At 42.7% G+C, this 22,118-nt stretch overlaps 1 protein-coding gene and 1 long non-coding RNA gene across 3 annotated transcripts; one reads left to right on the top strand and one right to left on the bottom strand.

Annotated features, from left to right (window-relative positions):
- The first annotated feature begins 143 nt into the window (after window positions 1-143).
- On the top strand, window positions 144-21,326 carry Cdc6 (Cell division cycle 6). Its single transcript, XM_050193766.3, has 11 exons — window positions 144-622; window positions 734-829; window positions 975-1,174; window positions 1,952-2,109; window positions 3,468-3,574; window positions 5,237-5,373; window positions 9,630-9,724; window positions 9,983-10,050; window positions 10,521-10,726; window positions 11,293-11,430; window positions 20,955-21,326. The coding sequence occupies exons 1-11, from the start codon at window positions 427-429 to the stop codon at window positions 21,045-21,047; spliced, it is 1,494 nt and encodes a 497-aa protein (XP_050049723.1). The 5' UTR covers window positions 144-426; the 3' UTR covers window positions 21,048-21,326.
- Window positions 3,557-17,693, bottom strand: LOC129380426 (uncharacterized). 2 transcript variants are annotated; one of them, XR_011892448.1, is made up of 3 exons: window positions 12,636-17,693; window positions 5,358-5,452; window positions 3,557-3,628 (listed from the first exon to the last, which is right to left on the bottom strand). It is a non-coding gene; the product is annotated as an uncharacterized lncRNA (long non-coding RNA). The 2 variants fall into 2 exon arrangements; XR_011892449.1 differs by lacking the exon at window positions 12,636-17,693 and adding an exon at window positions 6,340-7,059.
- Window positions 21,327-22,118: the final 792 nt, after the last annotated feature.

The following is a 22,118-nucleotide window of genomic DNA, read 5'->3' as shown; positions in this document are numbered from 1 at the left end:
ATAAGTTGTGTGCGCATTTCTAAAAAATGACTAAACATATTGAATTTTAATTACACGTGTTAGAGTAATTTTACTTCTAAATTTTGAAGAGAAAAATCTGCGGCTTTAATGGCGTATTAGCCAATGGGAAGCCAGTGCAGATGGCGGGAAATAACAGTGTGGCGCCAAGTGGCAGCTGGCAGCAGTTGGTCAGTTCGCGCGCAAAATGTGCGGTATCAGCTGAGCGATTGCAGTGTGGTTTTATGCTTCTACTTACGGTGCTCAACTCCTTAAGAAGTGCCTCTCTTCACGTTTGTCAGAAAAGATAGGCTTTCGTCATCTTCCAGGAGGAAGCGTGTTTATAGTAAGCACGACACACTTGTAAGGGATTTCCCGTCGTTGCTGTTCTCCGTTTACGCTGTCAAGTGACGATCGCAGTCTGCCGGCATGCCTTCCACCCAGTCCGTTCTTCAGCTTCCCGTGCGAAAATCTGCACGCTGTGCTGCGAAGGCTAAACAAAGCAGTAAGTCGCCTAGCAACTCTAATAAAGCCCCTCTCGACGAGAACAGTGCGCGCCAGATTCACCGAGTTAGCAAGAGGCTCTTCTCCGGTGATGTATCTACTCCTTCGTCCGATAGTAACGGTAGGCTCGAATGATTTTTTTTTTTCATACTGCTGACGTCGTTTAGAAAGAAATTCTACTGCATTGTGTGGCTAACTACGCCAAAATATATGTTTTATTTCCTTTCTTCAGGGTCACATCATTCCCCTACATCGCAATCGCCGAAGAAAGCCAAGGAGATATCCAGCCATGAAAATATAATTTCCCTCTGTCTGTCCACGCCCGACAGTAAGTGTATTTTGTTCAAAGTTCTTGATGGCGCACATAGACGTTTTGCACTAAGTAAACTAGGAACGTTGTCTCGCATTGTTTTGTGTCTACTAATCGTCTATAAATAGGGATATTCTGACCTCATCCATCCCTTTTATTGCAGCGTCGTTGTACCAGAAGGCAAAGCAGAATTTAACGTCACAGTCAAGCGTCCGCGTTGTCGGTCGTCAAAGGGAGATGGAGGCAATGAAAGACTTCCTGCACTCTAATTTGCGTGCCGGCTCCTCCGGTAGTCTGTATGTTTCTGGCGCACCCGGCACCGGCAAAACTGCTTGTCTGTCACAAATACTCGAGTCATCCAAGGTAAGTTGTCAACCTAAATGCATTACACTACACGGTGTTTCAGCCCCGAGTGTTTCGAGTTATTTGAAACAAAATGACAATTGTGGATGGCCAATGGACACCGGAAACTGTGCTGTTGATACGCTCAATTTGCCAACCTTTATTAACTAGCTATTTTTCTTAATCACTGTACTGTACATGTCGCAAGTGCGGAATTGAAGCTGATTATAACTCGATGTATTTACATTTACAATATGGTTGCGAATAGGTGACGATAACAGGTATTCATGATGATCAGTGTGCAGGGGATTGAATACAAGAACTTGTTCTCCTATTCTTTTATTCATCCTCCTGCGTGCCGATCATCGTGAATATTTGCACTTAGTTTCAGGATGTGCTTCCCTAAAAGTATGAACATAATATATTGGTATTTCACAAAGGTTTTTTTTCAGAAATGTTAAGGAATGCTCTCTAGGGAAATGAGGAGTGCCAGTGCATACTGGAAGTTTGCGAACAGATATTTCAAAACTGGGGTACATGAGCACTGACCAGCTTTAATTGGGCCATCAGCTAAATGTAATTATTAAAAATTAGCAAAATTTATTTTTGAGGCACTTATTTGGGATTATCGCACAGTTTCTTATGTCTGCCTTTGTTTATAAATATTGGCCATCAAAAATAATAATTTTTGTCTCAAATGCCCTAACAATTATTACACACCCATTGCTGACACAACTGGTATAGATATGTTCGGTGTGACTGTGAGGAATATAATGTGTCTTGTTTTTATCATTTCAGGATCTCTTCAAATTCCAGTATGTGTTTGTCAACTGCATGACACTACAAAGCAGCTCTGCTATTTACCAGAAAATTATTGCTGGTCTTGGCTTGTCGCCTACATGTAGCAATCACCTTGAGACGATACGTAGAAGACTCACTACCAAGGGCCATCCTATGTGAGTGTTTTTAAGAACAACCAATGTAAAGAGTGTGCTTATCCATCACCATGCAGTATTAACAACTTGCGTAGTGTCTGTGATTTGGCGAATTGAGTTCTGTGGGAAAGTGGAGGGAGTTTTGTGAACGGGTCACCGACCCGAAAGTCACTTCATGCTACTCTGAAGTGGATGACGTTTTTTCCATTTCATTATGAACAGCAGATCTACCAGTGCAAACACACTTGCAAAGTGAACTGTCATCTCAATTTATTATTGCTTAGAAGAGTCTGGTGCTGGGCCCGTTGGTACATAGCTTGACAAACGACGAAATCCAACCTTCGAAGACGCGTACACCTAGAAGAGAGAAAAGACAACCACACACCCAGTGTGTGTGGTTGTCTTTTCTCTCTTGTTGTGTACGCGTCTTTGAAGGCTGTGTTTCGTCGTTTGTTTGTCAAGTTATTAGAGAGTTTTAGTGTTGGGGACGCAAGGCGTTGGGGCCCCAAGCGCTTGGGTGCGTTTGCGTACGCAAGCAGAAACACGTTATAGGTTAGCGGCCCCAAACGCAAGCCGCAGTGAGGTCGCATGCGCTCGCAGTGCCATCAACGTCTGATGTTTGCTGCATTATCATTTTTTAAAACATGAAATCAAGCATATGAAGTAAAGCACATAAGACTATTCTTATTAAAAGCAGTTAATAGAGAGGTTTACAGTGTCCGGTAATCTGGTAAACGCAGGCTGAGACATTGGGGCGGAGCCATGAACTAGAGCGGCCTGCATGGTGCTGCCACCTGGTGGCGCAAAGCTCAAACAGACAAAAACAGCTAATATTGCAGTAACCAAGTGAATTTTACTTTGCTGTGGGTATAAATTTTTGGCAGCAACACAATTATGCCAGTGCTGAAAATTTACACCAGCAGCGAAGTAGAATAGACTTGGTTACAGCAATATTAGCTGCTTTTGTCAATTTGAGCTTTGCGTCGCCAGATGGATGCACCATGCAGGACGCTCCTGTTTATGGCTCCGCCCCAACACCCCAACTGCGTTTATCCGAATACCAGACATGCTAAACCTCTCTAATACATATAAAAACGACGTCTGTCGACACTTGGCGAAAGATTTATTACATTATCTACCCGCTAGCTACTCGTAAGTTCTCCTACACCGCAAGAGTCACGTGGGTAACGTGACCACTTAGGGGCAGCGATGTTTTCGGCCGGCCAAACAACCCAAGGACGCAAGTAGACGTAGCGGTCTGCGCATGCGCAGTGCCGTCGCCCCTAGTTCTTGCGTACGCAAGCCGCTTGCGTCCCCTATACTAAATCTCTCTATTATTGCTGCTCTTTTTCATTGACCTTTTCTGACTTTGGCTGCAGGATAGTTGTGATGGATGAAATTGACCAACTCGACAGCAAGAACCAAACGGTGCTGTACTCACTTTTCGAGCTTCCTCAATTGAAGAATTCTCGTGCCATAATTTTTGGTAAGCATAGCGCCGTTTTGATTAGATCTAGGCAATATCTGTCTCATATGATCTCTGTGCAAGGCAAAGCATAAATTAGCTTGAACTGCAAATTTCGTCTTCATCAAGCATAATAATAAAATAAATAAATTGACCATGTTTACTGACAGTAGCAGGATATGTGTTATGTTCCTGTGGTGGGTTGAAAAATTTAGAACAGCAGTGAGCTTATTGAATTAGTATTTTTGCTAAGGGTTGCTGGTTCTGCTCAATATACCCTTTTTCTTAATGTACAAGCTAATTGCATCTTGGATCTCAATATAGTGATTGCCCTTGTGATAATGTAACATTATTGATTTGTAGCGAAGTTTATCACAAAAAAATAAAAGCCATTGCTCCTTTTCTGGCAACAGCTGACTTGCCTTTAATTTTTTTTTTCTCGTTTTTTATATGCTGTACACTGTGTGATTACTCAGATGACATGTTGGGCTGTAGACATTCTCAGTTTCTGCTAGACCACAAATGCATTTTTTCAGTGAAAAACAACACTCCATGTAGAGGGATGTATTTTGGGAAACATTAGGGTTGATGAGGCTACTGCTTTATTTCCTATAATTCAATTAAAATGCCGTAAGCAATATTTTATTCAGAAGCTCAGTGTTATAGGTCCAATCTGAATGCTCCAAATAATTCGTAGGCAGTGACGATAGTTTAATGAGTTGGAAAGGCAGCTAGCCCTATAAGACAATTTATTATATGCAGTGCAGGTTGTTTGTAGAAACTATATTGTTTTATAAACTTGCATATTCACAAAACTCAGGTCCTTGCAAAAATTGAGTTCACATTATTTGAAGTGTTCTGTGAAATTTCAGAATTGCTTGGGTGTTCTTCAGCAGAGCTTCATTAGAGGCTAGTTGCCAAGGGATCGTTTTGATTTAAGGCACTGCTTCTGTGGTATTACACATAAAAAATTATGAAAATTTGTGCTCGTGAATCATCATTCTTCTTATTGTGGTGTACTAAAAAAGGGAACCATGGTTATTATTTATGGTGAGAGTTATGCATTTTCCTATTATCTTGCTACGAAATTTGTATCTACAGTCTTCTAACTATTGTTAAGAAAAGGAACACTGTGAAACAAACTGTAGCAATGAAACTGAACAGTGTAGAATACCAAGACTGACCTAGGAATGCAGATCCATTCAAGTTTACAAACTACACTCCTTTCCGATGCTCGAGTGCTCGCCAGCTTTCTAAGCATACATTGGCGCAGCCGGGCGTGTGCACTGAGCGAGGCACAACTTTCACAATTCTGCAGGTGCAATCGGTGGGGGTTTTGCCACCTGTGATGTATGGAGGGCAACACCATCTGGTGGTGTTACCGTAAATTGAGCTTTGCGTCACTTCAGTGAACACTCCTCTCCATTGGGGGAAGCGCACACTGCGGCATGTGCACTTCTGTCAATGAAAGCACTTTCTGATAGCTTGTTCATCTTTCTCGCTGCAGATGGTGCAAAACTGAGAAGTGAGCTAAAAGGAGCTAATGCTTTAAAATGTGCCTTAGTTTGAAATTGGTAGTTGTGGCTGTTGCCAATTTTCCAACCTTTTCTGTCGGTCTTGTATACAGATATCAATCTTGTTTTCTCTGGAACGTTACTGATGAGGTTCTGCTTGTGTGCCCAGGAATTGCAAATGCCTTGGATCTCACAGATCGTGTCCTGCCACACCTGCAAGCCTATGGCTGTCAACCAACATTGCTTCATTTTGCACCCTATTCTAGAGATGAAATAGTAGCCATACTCACAGATCGGCTGAGTGAGGTATGAAATGCTCTTTGCTCCCATTCTTATAGTGCCATATTACTCTCTCCTGTGAAATTGTGTTTTTCACCCATCATTTCTGTGAGGCAGAGAAAATGGGCAAAATATCTTTGACTGAGCTCCATTGAAATAGTGTAAATGGATTTTATTATTCTTGGTACATATTTGCAAGTTCTTTTTTTACTCTCTATGTCTGACAGTAGCAAACCAAATGGCATCAATGCTAGTTCGTGAAAAATTAAAAAAACAAAAGCAAGCAATCCTCACAGATACTGGGTGTGTTTACTTCCTCAAACTATTTCTCCACAGTTCCTCTAGCAGCTGAAATCTGCACTCGCTTTAAAAGCATATTGAAGAGCTAGAAATTGGGCACCCTACTACTATGGCACCATTGCACAGGGGGTTAGTGCAGGCTTCTCTTATGAGTAGCAGCTCAACTGATAGGTTGCTGCTTGTGCACACTATTACAGAAGTGGCTGGTGCACCTGTTGCATGTCAGGTTTGTGTTAGGCACAATAAAGGAATCGTGGACAATAGTTGGGTACAGATCTCATAAGCCTCTTCATGTTCACCTTCCACTACTGGCTCATCATGCACACCATCCCTTGTCTTCATGTTTAGCAACCTGTCCAGACTCTACCTACTCAGGAGCTCTCGTGTACTAGGACGTTATTCTTTTCGGTTTCACTCTTGCCACTATCCCAGGAACTTCTTCGTAGGCACTGCCTAAACTATTAGCGCGTCTTCAGGTATATCTGGGCTTCCAAAGAATTACCATGCCCCTATGCAGTCCTCGAGCAGCTCACCTTGCCCCATGTTCCTGTTGCTGTACAAATAAATACGTGACCTCGCGGCGTCTGTCAACATGGCAAGGAAGATGGGAACATTCGTGCAGAGGCAATGATAGAGACTACAGAAACAATGACGACACCACAGCATGCGAGGACATCATTGATGACCACCAACCTGGGATATTTGGCCAAGTTCTGTCCACTCTTCGCTGACTTTGCTCATGCTAGACTGAACTATAGCCCACTGGGCTCAACGAGACCATCAGTACAGGCACCTACTGAAAATTCACCCTAACAGAACTTTTCACCTCACAGTGCTAATGTTACGCAAAGCCAATCAAACATGCTTAAATAACTTTGCCTTGACACTGCCTCCACTTCACACTGTGCAGACTTCATTGAATGTGCAGACAGCATGAACTGTGAATGTTACCAAGTGCCAGAGATTCTGCAACGTGTGTTTTGTGACTGCCTTGCTTACATACGAGAGTGGCACATGCTGGGCTCTACAAGTGGCAGACTTGGGACAAACGTTATTGAAAGGGGGCTATCTTGAGTGCATTGGATAGCCATACGGCAGCAAAAACGGCTGCAAGGGCTCTTATGGACTATTTTCAGAGCTCTGAAACTGTAGAAGGATCGACATTTCGGCAAGTTGGTACTGTCTTCGTCGTCTTGCGCTGCCCCTCAAGATGTTCACTGAAACTGTACTCGAGACCTTAAGGAAACCACTGCACTACGTGGATTACATGCTTTATATTGATACACTGAAATCAAGGTAATTCGAAATCTTCTAAGCCGAATTAATGGAGAACTTGAACTGATCAGTTGGTCCTGGCAGAGTGTCATATATTTTGAGTATGAAAAAACTCCTGTAAATCCTAACTCCTAGAACTGCACAGTGCTTATTTCGGAAAAAATTTCTTGTTCCCACATATACTGCCTTTCAAACAAACTTGAGAAAAATACCAAAGTCTGATATGTCACCAGTTACTGCAACAATGTGAACCGCAAAAAAATTCTGTGCCCTTCCACCCTGTGAAGAACGATGGCCAGTGAAGCTATGTATGCGAGTCCCTTAATGGAAAACTGCACCTCCACCGTGGGTCGGCCCAGTATTCCACCATCTTCAAGATCGGCCCACGTATGAGGAGTGTGTTCACGCCTGCTTCACCTCCGTCGCGGGTCGGCCTCGTATTGCACTACGCTCTAAGAAAAGTTTACACCCTTTGGAGTGTATATTTGCCACACAACAATAATCGTCATCTGTCTTGCCCGCATTTCCTTTCTTGAAAACGCTGCGCTCGTTACTTTCCTGTCGGGAATGCTACGTCCTGCTGATAATGCGCATGCCGTTCGTTACTGGAAAGTGCTGGGCTCGCCGCGTTAAGGAAAGGAAATGCGGACAAGACAGATGACTATTATTGTTGTGTGGCAAATATACACCCCAAAGGGTGCAACTGTTTTTAGAGTGTATCTTCAAGATCAGCCCACGTATGGGGAGTTTTGTGTCTACACATGGACACAATCCTGGGGGAACTAGCCCTTAACCGCTTTGCCGTAAAATTGGTTATGTGATTGTGTTAATTAATGACAATGAGGAATGTGGGGGCACGAGTGCGTTCCCACGGTAGCGCTGGGGGCACCAACAAACCAGGTGTGGAAGACGACGCTGGAGCCAATCCTGATGATGATAGTTTTGTGTTACCACACGGACACGATTCTGAGAAAAGTAGCCTTTACCAACTTTGGTGTAAAAATTAAGCCTTTCAGTTTTGTGGGATATGTTAAGTCCCCAGTGCATGTGCTGCCTCTCCATGTAACCGGCGCAAAGCGCCATATTTCAGTGGATAAGCAAATGATGCAGTGAAGAATTAGGCTTGTTCTGCATCGCCAAAGAATGACCAGCTGCAAATGCTGTGGGACCATCTGATAGGGGCATACCAGTGCGATTATTTTTGTCATTGCGCTCCCAGCACAAATTATCCCCACTCACTCAATGATCTGTAATTTCTGAAGCAGCACTTGCAAAAATGCATGGTAAGGCAGTAACCTGCAGTGATGTGTTAGTCACTGATCGACTATTCGGACAGCTTCACAGATATTGAGAAAACATTACAGAGCACCGCTTCAGAATTCAACTTCTGTCCCCCTCCGCCTGCCACAACCACATGAGAATTCGGCCACGAAGTTGACCAAGTATAGGAAAAATATTGATATTTTCATAAGTTGTCAGTGCTTCCTCGACATCGAAAGTTGCAAAGCCTAGTAAATCCACTCATAGCTGCCTCTGCCCAAACAATGGCACAAGCCAAGCCTCTAAGTTGTAGGGGTATAGAGGCTGGAAGGGCTTCTGGCCTTTCCAGTAAAGGACTGCATTTGCAGTCTGTCATGCCAGTTCTGCATGTTCCTTTACGTGAGAAATTGAAACAAGGTCTTCGGTGACCCCTTTGGCATCTGTTACGAATTTTTGTCAGTCACAATTGTCAAGCAGTTTGAAAAGGCGCCAGCTCCACCATTTATGTTAGTTGTAAAGTAAGGGAGCTGCTGGATAATTACCGTTGCGAATAAACCGGCTATGATACGGCCATGGGAGCATGGTCGGCCTCTGTTTAAGTTGCAAAGGATGGATAGTTGGCACATTTGGAGATTTTACTTTCGGCCGTCTTTAGCACCAACCATGACAATGGTTCAAATATAGACTGACCAGGTTGGTCGCATGCAAGGTATGTGGAAGCAGCAACATGTTGACCAGCTTTTCTGGCCACTTGTGGAGTACTTATTTTCTGGTGATTTCGACATTTCGGAACCTGAATTACCGTTCGGCGACTGTATTGTGCACCGCCCGTGCACATTGTTGAGCTCCATGTTCAAAGGGGCTATCTTTTGTTGGAACTTTGTTTTATTCTAATAATTTTCAGCTCCCTTTGAAGGTCTATTTAACGAGGTTCCACTGTACAGATTCCTTCATAATTTTGGCTTTCACAGTTATTTTGTATTCCCTTTCCTCCTTCCCCTGTGCAGAGTAGAAGGCTAGAGTACAGTGCTAGCTCAGGCCATGCTTTTCCTATAACAAATCCTCTCTTCTCATCTTGCGTCTGGCACAGCTGTAACAGCATTTCACTGGCAAAAATAGGCTGCTCTATGTGCTGCAATGGCTTAGCGGCTGTGGTGTTGCAATGCTAAGCACGAGGTGGCTGGATCAAATCGCGGCCACGGTGGCCACATTTAGATGAGAGCGAAATGCAAAAATGCCCGTGTCCCATGCATTGGGGACACATTAAAGATCCCCTGGTGGTCAAAATTAATCCACAGTCCCCCACTACTTCAATTCTATTGAATAGGCTACTCTACACCTGCAAAGTACTCAGCTTCAACTTTTTTTGGAACATGGCAAATCAGTTCAAATTGCAGCTGCATTTGTGGGACTTTCATTCCTTATGACCTGTTTCTATTTTATTTCAGTGTCATGCAGTAATCCAGCCTCAAGCCATTCAGTTCTGTGCACGAAAAATTGCTGCTTGCACAGGAGATGTCCGGAAGGCACTGGATATATGCAGGTATGGCCCTGATTTTTTTTTTTTCTAACTCTGTACTTTGAGCTTCCTTCTCTTCTGTCAGCAGTTTTAACTTGTGGCATACTGAAATGTTGTCATTTGATGATGTGAGTGATTGTAGAGTTGAAAAAGCAGATTTAAATGCTTTGAAAGTTCACAAGCTGATACTTCTGCGAGATGTGTTCAGTGTTAAAGTTCTGCTAAAATTTAACTAGATTAGAATTACTAAGTAATTGTTTCTTACGCACTTTTATTTTTCAGGCGAGCTGTTGAAGTTGTAGAACGTTCCACCAAGACTCAGCAGGTGCTAGTTCCACGGCCTGAGCATGGTATGATTAAACTACTGCAAAATCCAAGTGATCCAAGAGCATACCCAGAACAGTCTAGCTTGTGATATTTCTTGTGAATTATTTTAAACAGCATTATTGTATTGCTAGCTTATACTAGTGTCCTATTGAAACATCCTACATGCTGTGTAGAATGGCAGTAATGTTTTACTTGAGTGTGGACATTCGTCTTGGCAGTTCATCTACATGGGACTTCATTGGAGAAGCTTGTTAATTGAACCTTACATTTTCCAGTAGCATATCTAGAAGTTTTACTCAGATGTACACCATTCTTGTAGGAAGAAAGTAATGGGGACTGGTAGTAGTCATTTTACTTGGGGCTTAACACATTTGAGAGGCATGGGTACAAGCCCACTTTGTCTGATTTGCAATGACCCTGAAGTTTGCATGTAAAGTCTTCCTTCATGTCTTGTACAAGGACATACTTCAAGTGTTCATGCACTTTTTCACAGGTTATAATCTGGGCTCTCCCAAGAAGGCACCCCTCAAGGTTGTCAACATGGCCCACATCTCTTCAGTATTGGCAGATGTGTTTGGATCCTCAGCAATGGGCAGCAAGGATCTTAATGTCACCTTGCCATTGCAGCAGAAGCTATTGCTATGCACATTGGTGGCACTGCTTAAAGTCAAGAAGTTGCGACATGTGCCTCTTGGAAAGGTGAATGCATTCATTTGAGATATTTTTTGTTTGAAGCTTTGTGGCTGCGAATAGCACTGAAATAAATTCTACCATCTTTCAAAGTGGCTACAGTATACTTCATGCACAGGACAAGGAACATAAGTAGCCAGTACCAGCACCTGTCTACTCATGTTCCTTGTGCATTTAGCATTGTTAATACGTATGTTCCGAAGGTGGTTTTTTACTGAAATAGCCAAATAATCTTCATACCTATCAATGATAGTCTGTGTTCTGCAAGATTTTTGCACTTCATCTGCACTGCAGCACAACCATGTTGATGGTTGCAGTATGCCATTAGTAAGATAAAATCTGCGAGTGAATTTTTAAAATTATGAATAATTCTGTCTTATGCAGGGATAGAAAGTGTGTTTTCAGTTGACTTAATCTAAGCAGCAAATACTGTATTATAAATACGTGCTTTCTGTAATTACCTTCCTCTTCTTGCTGTGGTTATTGCAAGCACAATCCTGCATTATATTTGGGATGACACCTTTGTGTACTAAAGCTATTAATATCTCCCGACATTCAACGGTCAATTGTTTCAGCTTCAAGAAGCTTACATGCGCATCTGCCAGAGGCACCAATGCTCCACCGACCAGTCGGACTTCCAATCCCTCAGCACCCTGCTAGAGTCTAGGGGCCTAATCACTGTCAAAAGGCACAAGGAGCTCCGACTGAGTAAGGTATGTGACATTGCAGACTATCACACCACTGTATTTGCTTTATCTACAGGCTTTTACCCTAAACCACTTGGAGAGAGAGCGTGTGTCTGTGTGCACACATGCGTGTGGTGTAGACGCACCCACACAAAGCAATATACATTAAATTAATTTTGAAGTGATTGAATGGAGCTAAGCGGCTGCTGCCTCATTCTTTCCACATCGCATACCTTCAGCCAACGCCACTTCAGACCCTACAGAGAGCTGCATCGGCACTCGTTTGGTGTGTCGAGACACCACGGACTCGAGCGCATGGAGGTTTAGACTGTTTCACGATTAACCGTGCGGGGCTTAGCCGTGTTCAGGGAAAGGGGATCCTGGCGGTTGAGCCAGTGCCGGGTGTTTGGACCTTTTTCTACAATCTCTCCCATCTAGTCTTCTTTACCACACTTTCTTCATCTTCCAGGGTGGCCTGGGTTAACCTGGTGTGTTGTAACCAGCCTTGGTTATAGCATATGTGGTTATAGCAAAAATGTACAGTTGGCATGGTAGGGCTTGTTTCACCACATACCCTGCCGTGTCCCCTCATTGGGCTCGGTGGTGGGTGTCTGGCATCGTTGCCATATATACTACACATTCCATGGAATCTTTCAAACCCTTCTCAACTAATTGTCCCTCAAAAAGGGGGTGCAATGGTGCTACCTTTCAATTCTTTCTAAAGAACAAAGAAACATTCCGTAAGTATCATGTAATTCATAGCAAGAAAGCCAAAATGATTTCAGCATTTCTTGTGTCAGTGTCTCACAGAGACCATAAGAAGGGGCTATAAAGCCATCAAGATGGCCAGTGGGGATCTATTACTCGTAGTCGAAGACAAAGTGCATTACGACAAGTTAACCAACCTGGTGACATTTGGGTATATCCCTGTCACCGTAACGGCACACCGAACCATGAATATTGTCAAAAGTGCAATTTCAGAGGATGACCTGATTTGAGCAATGAGGAACTCGTGGAAGGATGAAAATGAAATCAATGTACAAAGGATCAAGATCAGATGCGACAAGAAGGAGCTAATAACTAAACACCTAATAGTCGCCTAGTAGCACACCGGTGACCTTAGAAACAGGATACATCAAAATCGGCATATGACTTTACATTCCAAACCTGCGGCACTTTTGTAAGTGCCAGTGGTTTGGCCATGCTTCTCAGAGCTGCCGTGGGCGGCTTACTTGCGCAAATGCAGCATTAAAGAGCATTCTGCTCACGACTGTGATGCTGAGCCACATTGCATCAGTTGCAATGATGGCCACCCTGCATAGTCTGGAAGAAAGAAAGAAATAATCATGATAAGAGTAAAATAACACATAACTTTCAGAGAAGCGTGACATTGTATCTAACCAACATTTGCAGAGTACATCATTCGCCTAAGTGGTGCATCAGGGGGCAGCACCACAACGGCACTTGGCGTTCACCCACGTCATGCGCAACGAGGATGTGGCACCACCACCTGCCCCTACGGTAAGAGCAGCCAAGGCTGCTCCTACTGTGGGGGCCTCAGCTAGTGCTGGTAGCAGCCAGTGCAGCTCAGTCTAAGGCAAGGCTGTCACAGCAAACACACCACTTGCAGGAGCGTATGTCCAGCGTTCCACGCAAGAGGCAATGGACATAACACCCAGTCGTATGGCGCAGCCAGCGCCTAAGGAGCAGTGCGATTCACTCAACCATTCAAAAAAAAAAAGAAAGAAAAGCACCGAATTACAGGGTCCCAAAAGGGCTCTGTAGGATAAATTGACTTTTTTTTTTTTTTTTGACATACATAGCCCAATTTTATTTTCAATATGGACACACTCATACAATGGAAGGTTGGAAGTCTCCTCCACAACCTCAATGATGGTCAAGAACTCCACAAATTCGGTCCAAAGGTGCTGTGTGTACAGGAAACCCACTTAAGAGCTAAGCATACAAACTTTCTCCGCTAATATGTTATTTTTCATAAAGGCCACGATAAGGCTACTGCATTGTCTGGCAGTGTTGCATTCGTACTTGATAAAAGTATTGTGTCGCAATGCTTAGAACTCCAAACTGCCCTTGAGGCAGTCGCAGTTCGAGCTGTGCTTTTAAATAAACTCGTTACTTTCTGCTCTCTCTACATGCCCCCTCATTATCAGCTCCACAAACAAGAATTTGAGGCCTTAGTAGATGAGCTGCCTGAACCCTATGTCGTCCTTGGAGATTTAAATGCTCACAGCTCTCTTTAGGGGCACTCTCGCTGTGATGCGAGAGGCCGATTAATTGAAAATTTTCTTCCCACTGGGGCGTGCCTGCTAAATAACAAGGAACCAACATACAGTACTGCTTACAAAACGTACACTTCCATGGATTTGAGCATGGCATCTCCAGCGCTTATGACGTACCTCCAGTAGAATGTTATTAAAGATCCCTATGGCAGCGACCACTTTCCTATAGTGCTGAACACAACAAAACAGGATAAATGCTCGCCACATTTTCGTCGATGGAAAGTCTAATCGGCCAACTGGAAGTTCTTCCAAGAACTTGTGCATTTGTTGCGGGATGACATCTGCACCCTAAGCGTAGATGATGATGTTGCATACTTCACAGCTTTCTTTATTATATCCATATGCATTCCACAAATAAGAGGAGTGGCACCAAACGACGAGTTTCAATGTTGAAAGAAGAATATAAGAAAGCATGCAAGCAGCAAAACAAAGTGTGGGGACTCCTTTATGATTCTCCAACTGTGGAAAACTTAATTAATTTAAAGCATGTAAAGGATGTGTCAACAGGCTAGGAGAGAAAGTTGGCAATAATATCTCTGGTATAAACTCTTACACAGACAAGTGAAATGTATGAAATAAAGTTAATAGAATAAAAGACCAGCAGTCAAACCCATTACCTTTGGTAATTACTGAGGGAGATAGTCGTGAAAACCAAGCAGATTTTATGGGTGCACAGTTTCAGCACATCTCCAATTCTTCACACTATTCTGGAACATTCCTTAAGTACAAACAATGAGCAGAACAACAGCCTTTGGAATGGAAATGTGTACCAAATGAGGCATGCAACTGTCCATTTCCCTTAGCAGAGCTCCAGGTATCCCTGAACTGCTGCAATAACTCTGCTCCAGGATATCATTAAATCATTTATGAAATGATAGAACACTTACGCACTTAAACCAAGTAAACTCTTCTCTCTCTTTTTAATGCCAGATAGTCTTCAGGGTATATCCCGCCTGCTTGGAAAGAGGCTGTTATAATCCTGATTCTCAAGAGGGCAAGGACCCGTCTTCATCCACCAGTTATAGGCCTATAGGATTGACAAGTTGCCTTTGCAAATTGTTCAAAAAGGTGATAAATTGGCATCTTCTGCACTTTCTGGAGAGCAATGAACTGCTTGACTCAGGGAGGGCAGGTAGACAAACGACCATCTACTCCACATTGAGGCAAATATTAGGGACATCTTCATTCATAAATACTTATCTATATTTTTAGACAGAAAGCCTATGATGGTACATGGTGCTTCAGAATTTTACAAGATCTGTACGCACTGTGTGTCTGCGGTAGCATGTTAAACACCATTGATAGCTGCTACCTGTCCGACCGCACATCCCACATAAGAGTTGACAATGCTTTTTCTAGAGCATTCACCCAAGACTGGTGTACCAGAAGGTAGCGTGCTTAGTTACACATTTCTTTATTGTAAAAATGAATGCACTTTATACAGTCATTCCACACACCATGTTTTATTCCATGTACGTTGACTATCTACAGAGCGGCGAGCATAAGTATTTAGGAATCGTTTAAGACATTAAGCTTATGTTCATTCTCCCCATCTTAAGTTCCTGAGGACGAAATACCTGAAGACAATGGACTTTACAAAATTTCTTTTGCACACAGCCTGGGGTAGTGATCCAAGCGCGTTAAAAATCCTAGACCCTGTTAATCATCTGGGCATCTGTCTCATGACCAGTGCTTCAGGACAAGTCAGATCCAGAGCCTCTACGTATTGTTGAATGAGTGGTCTCTTCATCTAGAATGGTCATATACCAGTTTTACTCATTTTCTGAGAGTACACGCAAAGATTGAACATCCTTCTTATTCCCCCATAAACAATTATGACTGCTGCCACACTATTCCATAACCAACTTGCAGCGAGAAAGCCGTTCTCATTTTTATGGGAGGAACCTTAGTGAATAAATGGCTGTTCCACTGCTTGAGCATCGTCTTATGGCTCCGGCGAAGCTGTTACTGTCGTGGCAAGGGTAGCTCATAGCGTGACGCATCGTTTGTAGAAATCACTAAGCATGCTTTACAGACGCACATTAGCATGCATTTCCTAAAACTTCAGGCAAAGTACTCGTGCCCAGAATTTTATACAGATGCATCAGAATTGCATGCCGGTGTGCCTTATGCAGCAGTCAGCCCCTGTTCAGAATCTGATGTGCGGCATGCTGAAACAAGCATCTTCACAGCAGAGGCCTATGAAGTATTATTGGCTGCAAGAGGCAATTGTATTCAGACTCCTTGATCGTGAAGGCTTTAATATACTTGCATAAATGCAAGAACCCTGCAATCAATTATCTTTATTTGCTGCTAGGTGCGGTGATGCTACCGCTGTGCCAACTGCTCCGAGAGGCGAACTCGGCTACATGCTGCTACATTTTAGCAAAATATGGGAAATCTGTGCCCAACACTGCTCCGAAAGGTTTGCTCGGGGCTTTCGAGCTTTCAAAAACGGAACTATGCAAGTCCTCAAGCGCCATTTCTCCGCACCATAGAAAGCGGCATGGTGTGTACCAGCGACTGTGTTAGCACCATGCCAAACCTCTCCAATAATTAAGCCTGGATTGTACCGCTGTTTTTAAGTGGACTGTTGTCTATATCCTCCCCGCCGCTGTCCCGTTGCATAGGCAACTGGATAACGTTGCTTTTCAGGCACCGCGGCAGCGAGCAATCGCGGTGAAGCTGAGCCAGATCCCGCACTTATCGCCTGTTATGGCAGTGTAAAACGGTGACCGAAGTTTACGACGCTGTACTGTGTCTTGCTTGATTTTTCGAACATGATGCGCATCATCATCAGCCTATATTATGTCTGCTGCAGCACGAAGGCCTCTCCCTGCGATCTCCAATTACCCCGTCCTGCGCCAACCGATTCCAACTAGCGCCAGCGAATTTACTGATTTCAACGCTCCACCAAGTCTTCTTCCGTCCTCGACTGCGTTTCCCTTCTCATGGTACCCTTTCTGTAACAGTAATGGTCCAACGGTTACTTAACCTGCGCATTACATGACCTGCCCAGCTCCATTTTTTTTTCTCTTAATGTCAATTAGAACATCTGTTTGCTCTACGATCCAAATCCCTCTGTTTTTATCTCTTAACGTTACGCCTAGCATTCTTCATTCCCTCGCTGTTTGTGCGGTCCTTAACTTGAGTCAAGAAAGTAAGCGAGCAATCCACACGCGTGCGGTCTCAAGCTTCTTTGTCGCTCTCCAAGTCTCTGCCCCATATGTCAGCACTGGTAAAATGCACTGATTGTACACCTTTCTTTTCAATGATAATGGTAAGCTTCCAGTCAGGAGCTGACAATGTCTGCCATATGCGATCCAACCCATTTTTATTCTGTGAATTTACTTCTCATGATCGGGGTTCCCTGCGATTAATTGACCTAGGTAAGCATACTCCTTCACAGACTCTAGAGGTTGACTGGCGATCCTGGACTCTTGTTCCCTTGCCAATCTATTCATCATTATCTTTGTCTTCGGCATATTAATCTTCAACCCCACTTTTACACTCTCTTCCAGGCCCTTGCGTTCAAGGGTCCTGCTGAGGCATTAGTGCTACTGACACCCATACCTTTTAGTATATCATCCCCTTTTTGCATATCTCTTATGCCCATTGCTCATCTCACGTGTCATTATCATAGTTTTAATACATATATATTTTACGCACTTTACAGCTAGTTTTTTTTAGACCTCTATACGTGTCACATCTACACTTCAAAACTCAGTTCGTGCACTATTGACAGCTCATTACCATAGCCTTGGCACTCTTTGGCCATACCTGGCCCTTGCACCAATAACATCTAATAACCAATCATCAATGTGACTTCAGAAGTGCCTAAAGTTGGGCGAGTTTATATGCATTTATACTTAAGAATCTTTTTGTGCTGCTTGGAACTTTATTAAATATAGCGACTTGCCAATTAAGTTTGCGCTGTGACCTTGGGAGAAAAATGCACGCACAACTACTGTTGGAGCATTATGACATCACAGATGCGAAATGCTGCGAACATGGTCATTTAACTTCTCTGAAGCTTAATGCACCTTATGGTTAAAAATTGTTTTGCATGTTAGCCAGCTCACCTTGTCAGTTGCATACTTTATAACCTAGCTTGACCTTGAGTGCTACAAATGGTTTCATGGTTGAATTTTACAGCGATAGCTGTTATAGTCTCACTCCTCTAGTTATCTTGATGTCCACAAGTGTCCATCACAGAAATCCTGTGGTGCCTTGCAAAAAGCTGATAAAGAAATACCTAAAGAAAAAACATATCGGAAGGCAAATGACGACACCGTGTCTGCAAGCTCCTCAGCAAACAAGTATTATACATTCAGCGTTCCTTCCTGAAATTACACCAAATTATCTTTGCAGTATTGTCTCCAACTATTTCGTTCAATAAGCCACCAGGATAGCACAATATAATGCCTCATGATTTGAAAGGTAATATAAATTATCTATATCCCATGCTTTTACGGATGTTAAATGGCATTTATGCAACAGGTGAAATACCAGCTGGAATGAGTCTGTTATTGGATCAAAACATAAGCAAGGTAAAAATAGTTAAATTACAAATTACAGACCAATAGCAATCCTCTTATAGCAATCCTCAAGTATATTTCTGCTGGCATTATTAGTTACTATTAGTTACTGTGATAAACTCTTACTGTTTTCAGAAATGCAGTACCGGTTTAAGCAACACAGAAGTACAGTGACAGTTTTAGAAAAACTTTAACATTGTGAATTCTGCTCCAAACAACCCTAAAATTGCATTTGCTTTGTTTTTCTTTTTTATGTGAGCAAGTCATTTGATACTGTAGACCATTCTGTACTTTTCAACAAGGTGCAGCTAATGGGTTTTAGGAGGAAATTTGCAGCCTTATTTGCAGGCAATGTGATAAGCAAAAAAAAAGATCAAGCACAGAATTCCACAAAGATCTACAATTGACCCACTTCTTTTCAATATACATATGCATAAATAATCTGCATATGTTATCGTTGTCTTCCTTTTTATACCAGTATGTGGATTGTACTGCATTAGTAATACAAACAATTCACATGAGAGGGCAGTGACATGCATGCAAGAAAATAGCAAAATTGTGGGTTGGATGTCTCAGAATTACAAATTTGTCAATCAAAATAAAACAAGTCATTTGCATAAGAAGTTCTTATAAACATTGATTTTAAGTCGTCTTTCCCTGCACTAGAACTGCAGAAGCTGTTGCATTTGCTCACCATTAGAGTACAGTTCCACTGCAAAGTACCTCATCTTATGCATTGATGAATTTTATGACTGGGACAAACAAGTTGACCATGTTTGCAAGAAACTAAGGGCAGTTGCAGCACATATAGGCTATGGGAGGGAGGAAACCGTATATCTATGTATCATATCATATTATAACACATATATCTATAGGCTATGGGAGGGAAGAAATTTACGAACACGTAGCAACAACTTGATTGAGGTGAGTTGGTTCATCTTAAGTAAAACTTGAAGCAGCGCAAAGACGAGGACAGTCCTCGTTCTCGTCTTCACGCTGCTTCAAGTTTTACAAACAAAGCGCCACATTATCTTGGGATATGGCGATTGTTCTAAAAGCAGGCAGGGAAGAATCAATAGAATTATTAGAATTGCTAAGAACATTGCATATGGTTCAAAACTGCACAACGAGACAGATGAAATACTAAAACAACTCTGTGTACTAAACTTTCAGCAATTATACAGATATGTTATCCTCACTACTAGCTGTTATTACACAGCATTTAAAATATCAGTGCGTAAAAAGAAATCATTACGGAAAGCAGAAAGATACTATATACCTAGAGTGAATGCAGATTATGGCAAGAGAACTAGAGAATTTTGTGTGCCATTCATGTTCAACTCTATCCCAGGACTCACGCATATTAACAGTTATAACAGGTTAGTCAATCTTCAATAACGTGTAGCAGTGATGCAGTAGCTGGTGCAATATTATGCATGTAAGCTCCAAGAAATTGGCTATAGCTCTACACAGCTGTAAGAAAGAAATCGAGGAGTTGCTCTACGAGAATTCAAAGGGCAGCAGTTTCCTATTCGAAGCATGCTGTGGAGTGCTGTGTACACGGCTGTTGCTTTACTGCCAAGTTCACTGAGGAGCACCACCTTTTCCCTTTTTGGTCAAGCCGAAGAATCAATAGCTCACATTGTTCTTCAGTGCCCAGCAACAACTCTGCATATCCCAGTTGTCATACTAGCAGACAGGCCTGCGGAGGCCAAGCTCCAAAAAGCTTTGTTGGTGGTGCTGGGCTTCCACACGCCGGGCAAGAAATCCAATTGGGAAGCCATGGAAGCAGCAAAGCAGACTTGAATTCACCCTCAGAGTAATAGCACATACCTGGGGTTTTAAAGGACAATTTTATTTTTCCTGCAGTCTAAAAATGTTGGCCAATCCCAAAGATAGTGCAGCCAAAAAAAAAAATTTAAGCAGTCCGATGCTTCTCTTACTTCCCTCACGTGCCATGCGCAGTGACTCCTCCCCATTCTCACCTCCAACTCACTCAGGAAGACATTATTTTTAATCGACTTCAACTAGAGATTGAATCACCTTTCATTTCTTTAAAATTTTAGACAAATTTGGTTTACCTGTGGATGGCCCGTTACAAAGGGCTCGGCATCAAGGTTATGATCATGGAAATCGCATCACGCTGTGTGTGGCACAAGTGCTTTACACTTTTCGTCTGCAATCAAAGCGTCCGTGAAATTCAGAAGTTCATTGAACGGCGACATCCACTTGTCAGTAAACCAGTGCTGCCGTGGAAGAATTTGGAAGAAAAAGGCAGGATAGGAAAGAGAAGGACGAAGACTCCACATCACCAAGGAGAGCGTCACTTCCACAAAGACAACTTGGACTTTTCTTCTTGAAATCAGATTACTCACGCACATCTGCAAATGTATACTCCAACCGACACCACTTGAAACACTGAAAAACTTGCTACACACATAATAGTAATCTGCCAGTTATTGCGTGACTGCTTTGCATTTTTATTGGTATGTTTAATGTGAAGACCAACATGCAATTGGGGGGGAGGGGGTTCATTGGGTGTACTTACATTTTTCTGTTAGGGGTGAGAAATTAATATCTAATTTAGCAGATGGTTTTTTTTTTATTTATTCTCTCGCTTTCCGGTGTGCTCTCGTAATTTGTCATTTTCATGCAATTTTTACCTCTACTGCATTTAAGTCACCACATTGCCAATTCCTCATTTACCTTGCAGGTTAGCCTCAGGGTGGACGAGAAAGAAGTCGAGTACGTCCTTCAAGACAAAGCTCTTCTAGCAGCATGCCTCAATGACAGTGCCATGCTGTGAAGTTTAGTGAAGATTGTTATGTCACTGTCATCAGAACTTTTGTGTGATTGTTTCAATTGTTTTCAACCCTGCAAGTTCTGTGTGTTGATGTGTTTGCACATTTGCTTTATATCGTAGCACATGTTAAAAGTGGCAGCTGAAATTATTTTATATTAGTCATCAATCACTGTTCTCTCGATGTCATACACAATATTCTTTCTTCAAATACTGTCAATCATAATCTTATGTGCACTCATATTCATGTGTCAATCGAAGTCAATAAACTTTCGCCCACCTACAGCAATATGAAAAGTCAGTTATTCATTGTTTTGGGAACAGCACAAAAGGAGCCAGTCCTCACAGGGGAGCGCACAGGCAAGTGCTGTCTTTTATCAAACATTTTTCTGTGCGACGGGTTGGTATAAAATGCAACCCGCGTTGTGTGGAGATACTCGTTGAGCTCGCATGTTAATTTGCCAGACACAAGCAGGCTCGGTGCATATTGAAGAATCCTGCACTGAACTTCTTGACTGCACTTGAAGCAGACCCAAGCATGCTTGTATCAATGTAAAAATTGTTTCATAGTTAAGCCTCGATATATATGTAAGTTGATTGAAAACGCTCATCACGGAGTGGAAACGCCGTGAATAACGTTTATTCGAGCAAAAAAGAAAGGTTGTCTAGGTATGCGTCTACTTTTCGGAGAGAGCTCATTGAGTGTGTCTTTATTCTTTATGGGTGACGCAAAGAATGGCCTGATACATATAGGAACAATTATACGGACGAACTCGACAACCATTCGTGCACATTAAAAAAAATATATGGACAAGGCGCTCAGTTCGCCTCGAGGTATTCAAACAGCCTTTCGAAACGAAAATAAAAGCGTCATGAAAGGTTCGGCAGACAGGTGGCTTTCGTTCAGCTGTAAGGAAATTTACCCGTTATTTAACGCTATGCTGAACGTTATTCAGAGCTGTAAACGTAATCGCTCGCTGCTGCGCCTGCAACTACCAGCCGTGGTAATGATCCGCGTTAAAAGTAGGCACTTTGTGAATGCGTCTTTCTCGGGCAATGCTGCGCAATCCGTGTTTA

Source organism: Dermacentor andersoni, chromosome 1 (assembly GCF_023375885.2).
Source record: "Dermacentor andersoni chromosome 1, qqDerAnde1_hic_scaffold, whole genome shotgun sequence".
NCBI classification, from domain to species: Eukaryota; Metazoa; Arthropoda; class Arachnida; order Ixodida; family Ixodidae; genus Dermacentor; species Dermacentor andersoni.
Note: the sequence above shows the minus strand (reverse complement) of the source record. Positions and strands in the feature narration are given on the sequence as shown.

What these genes read in the sequence shown, in the direction of transcription:
- Cdc6 (XM_050193766.3), top strand. Translation starts at nt 427, where the DNA reads ATGCCTTCCACCCAGTCCGTTCTTCAGCTTCCCGTGCGAAAATCTGCA. An exon ending in TCCTTCGTCCGATAGTAACG is followed by an intron (nt 623 to 733) that starts GTAGGCTCGAAT and finishes TCCTTTCTTCAG; the next exon opens with GGTCACATCATTCCCCTACA. An exon ending in AGTTCCACGGCCTGAGCATG is followed by an intron (nt 10,051 to 10,520) that starts GTATGATTAAAC and finishes ACTTTTTCACAG; the next exon opens with GTTATAATCTGGGCTCTCCC.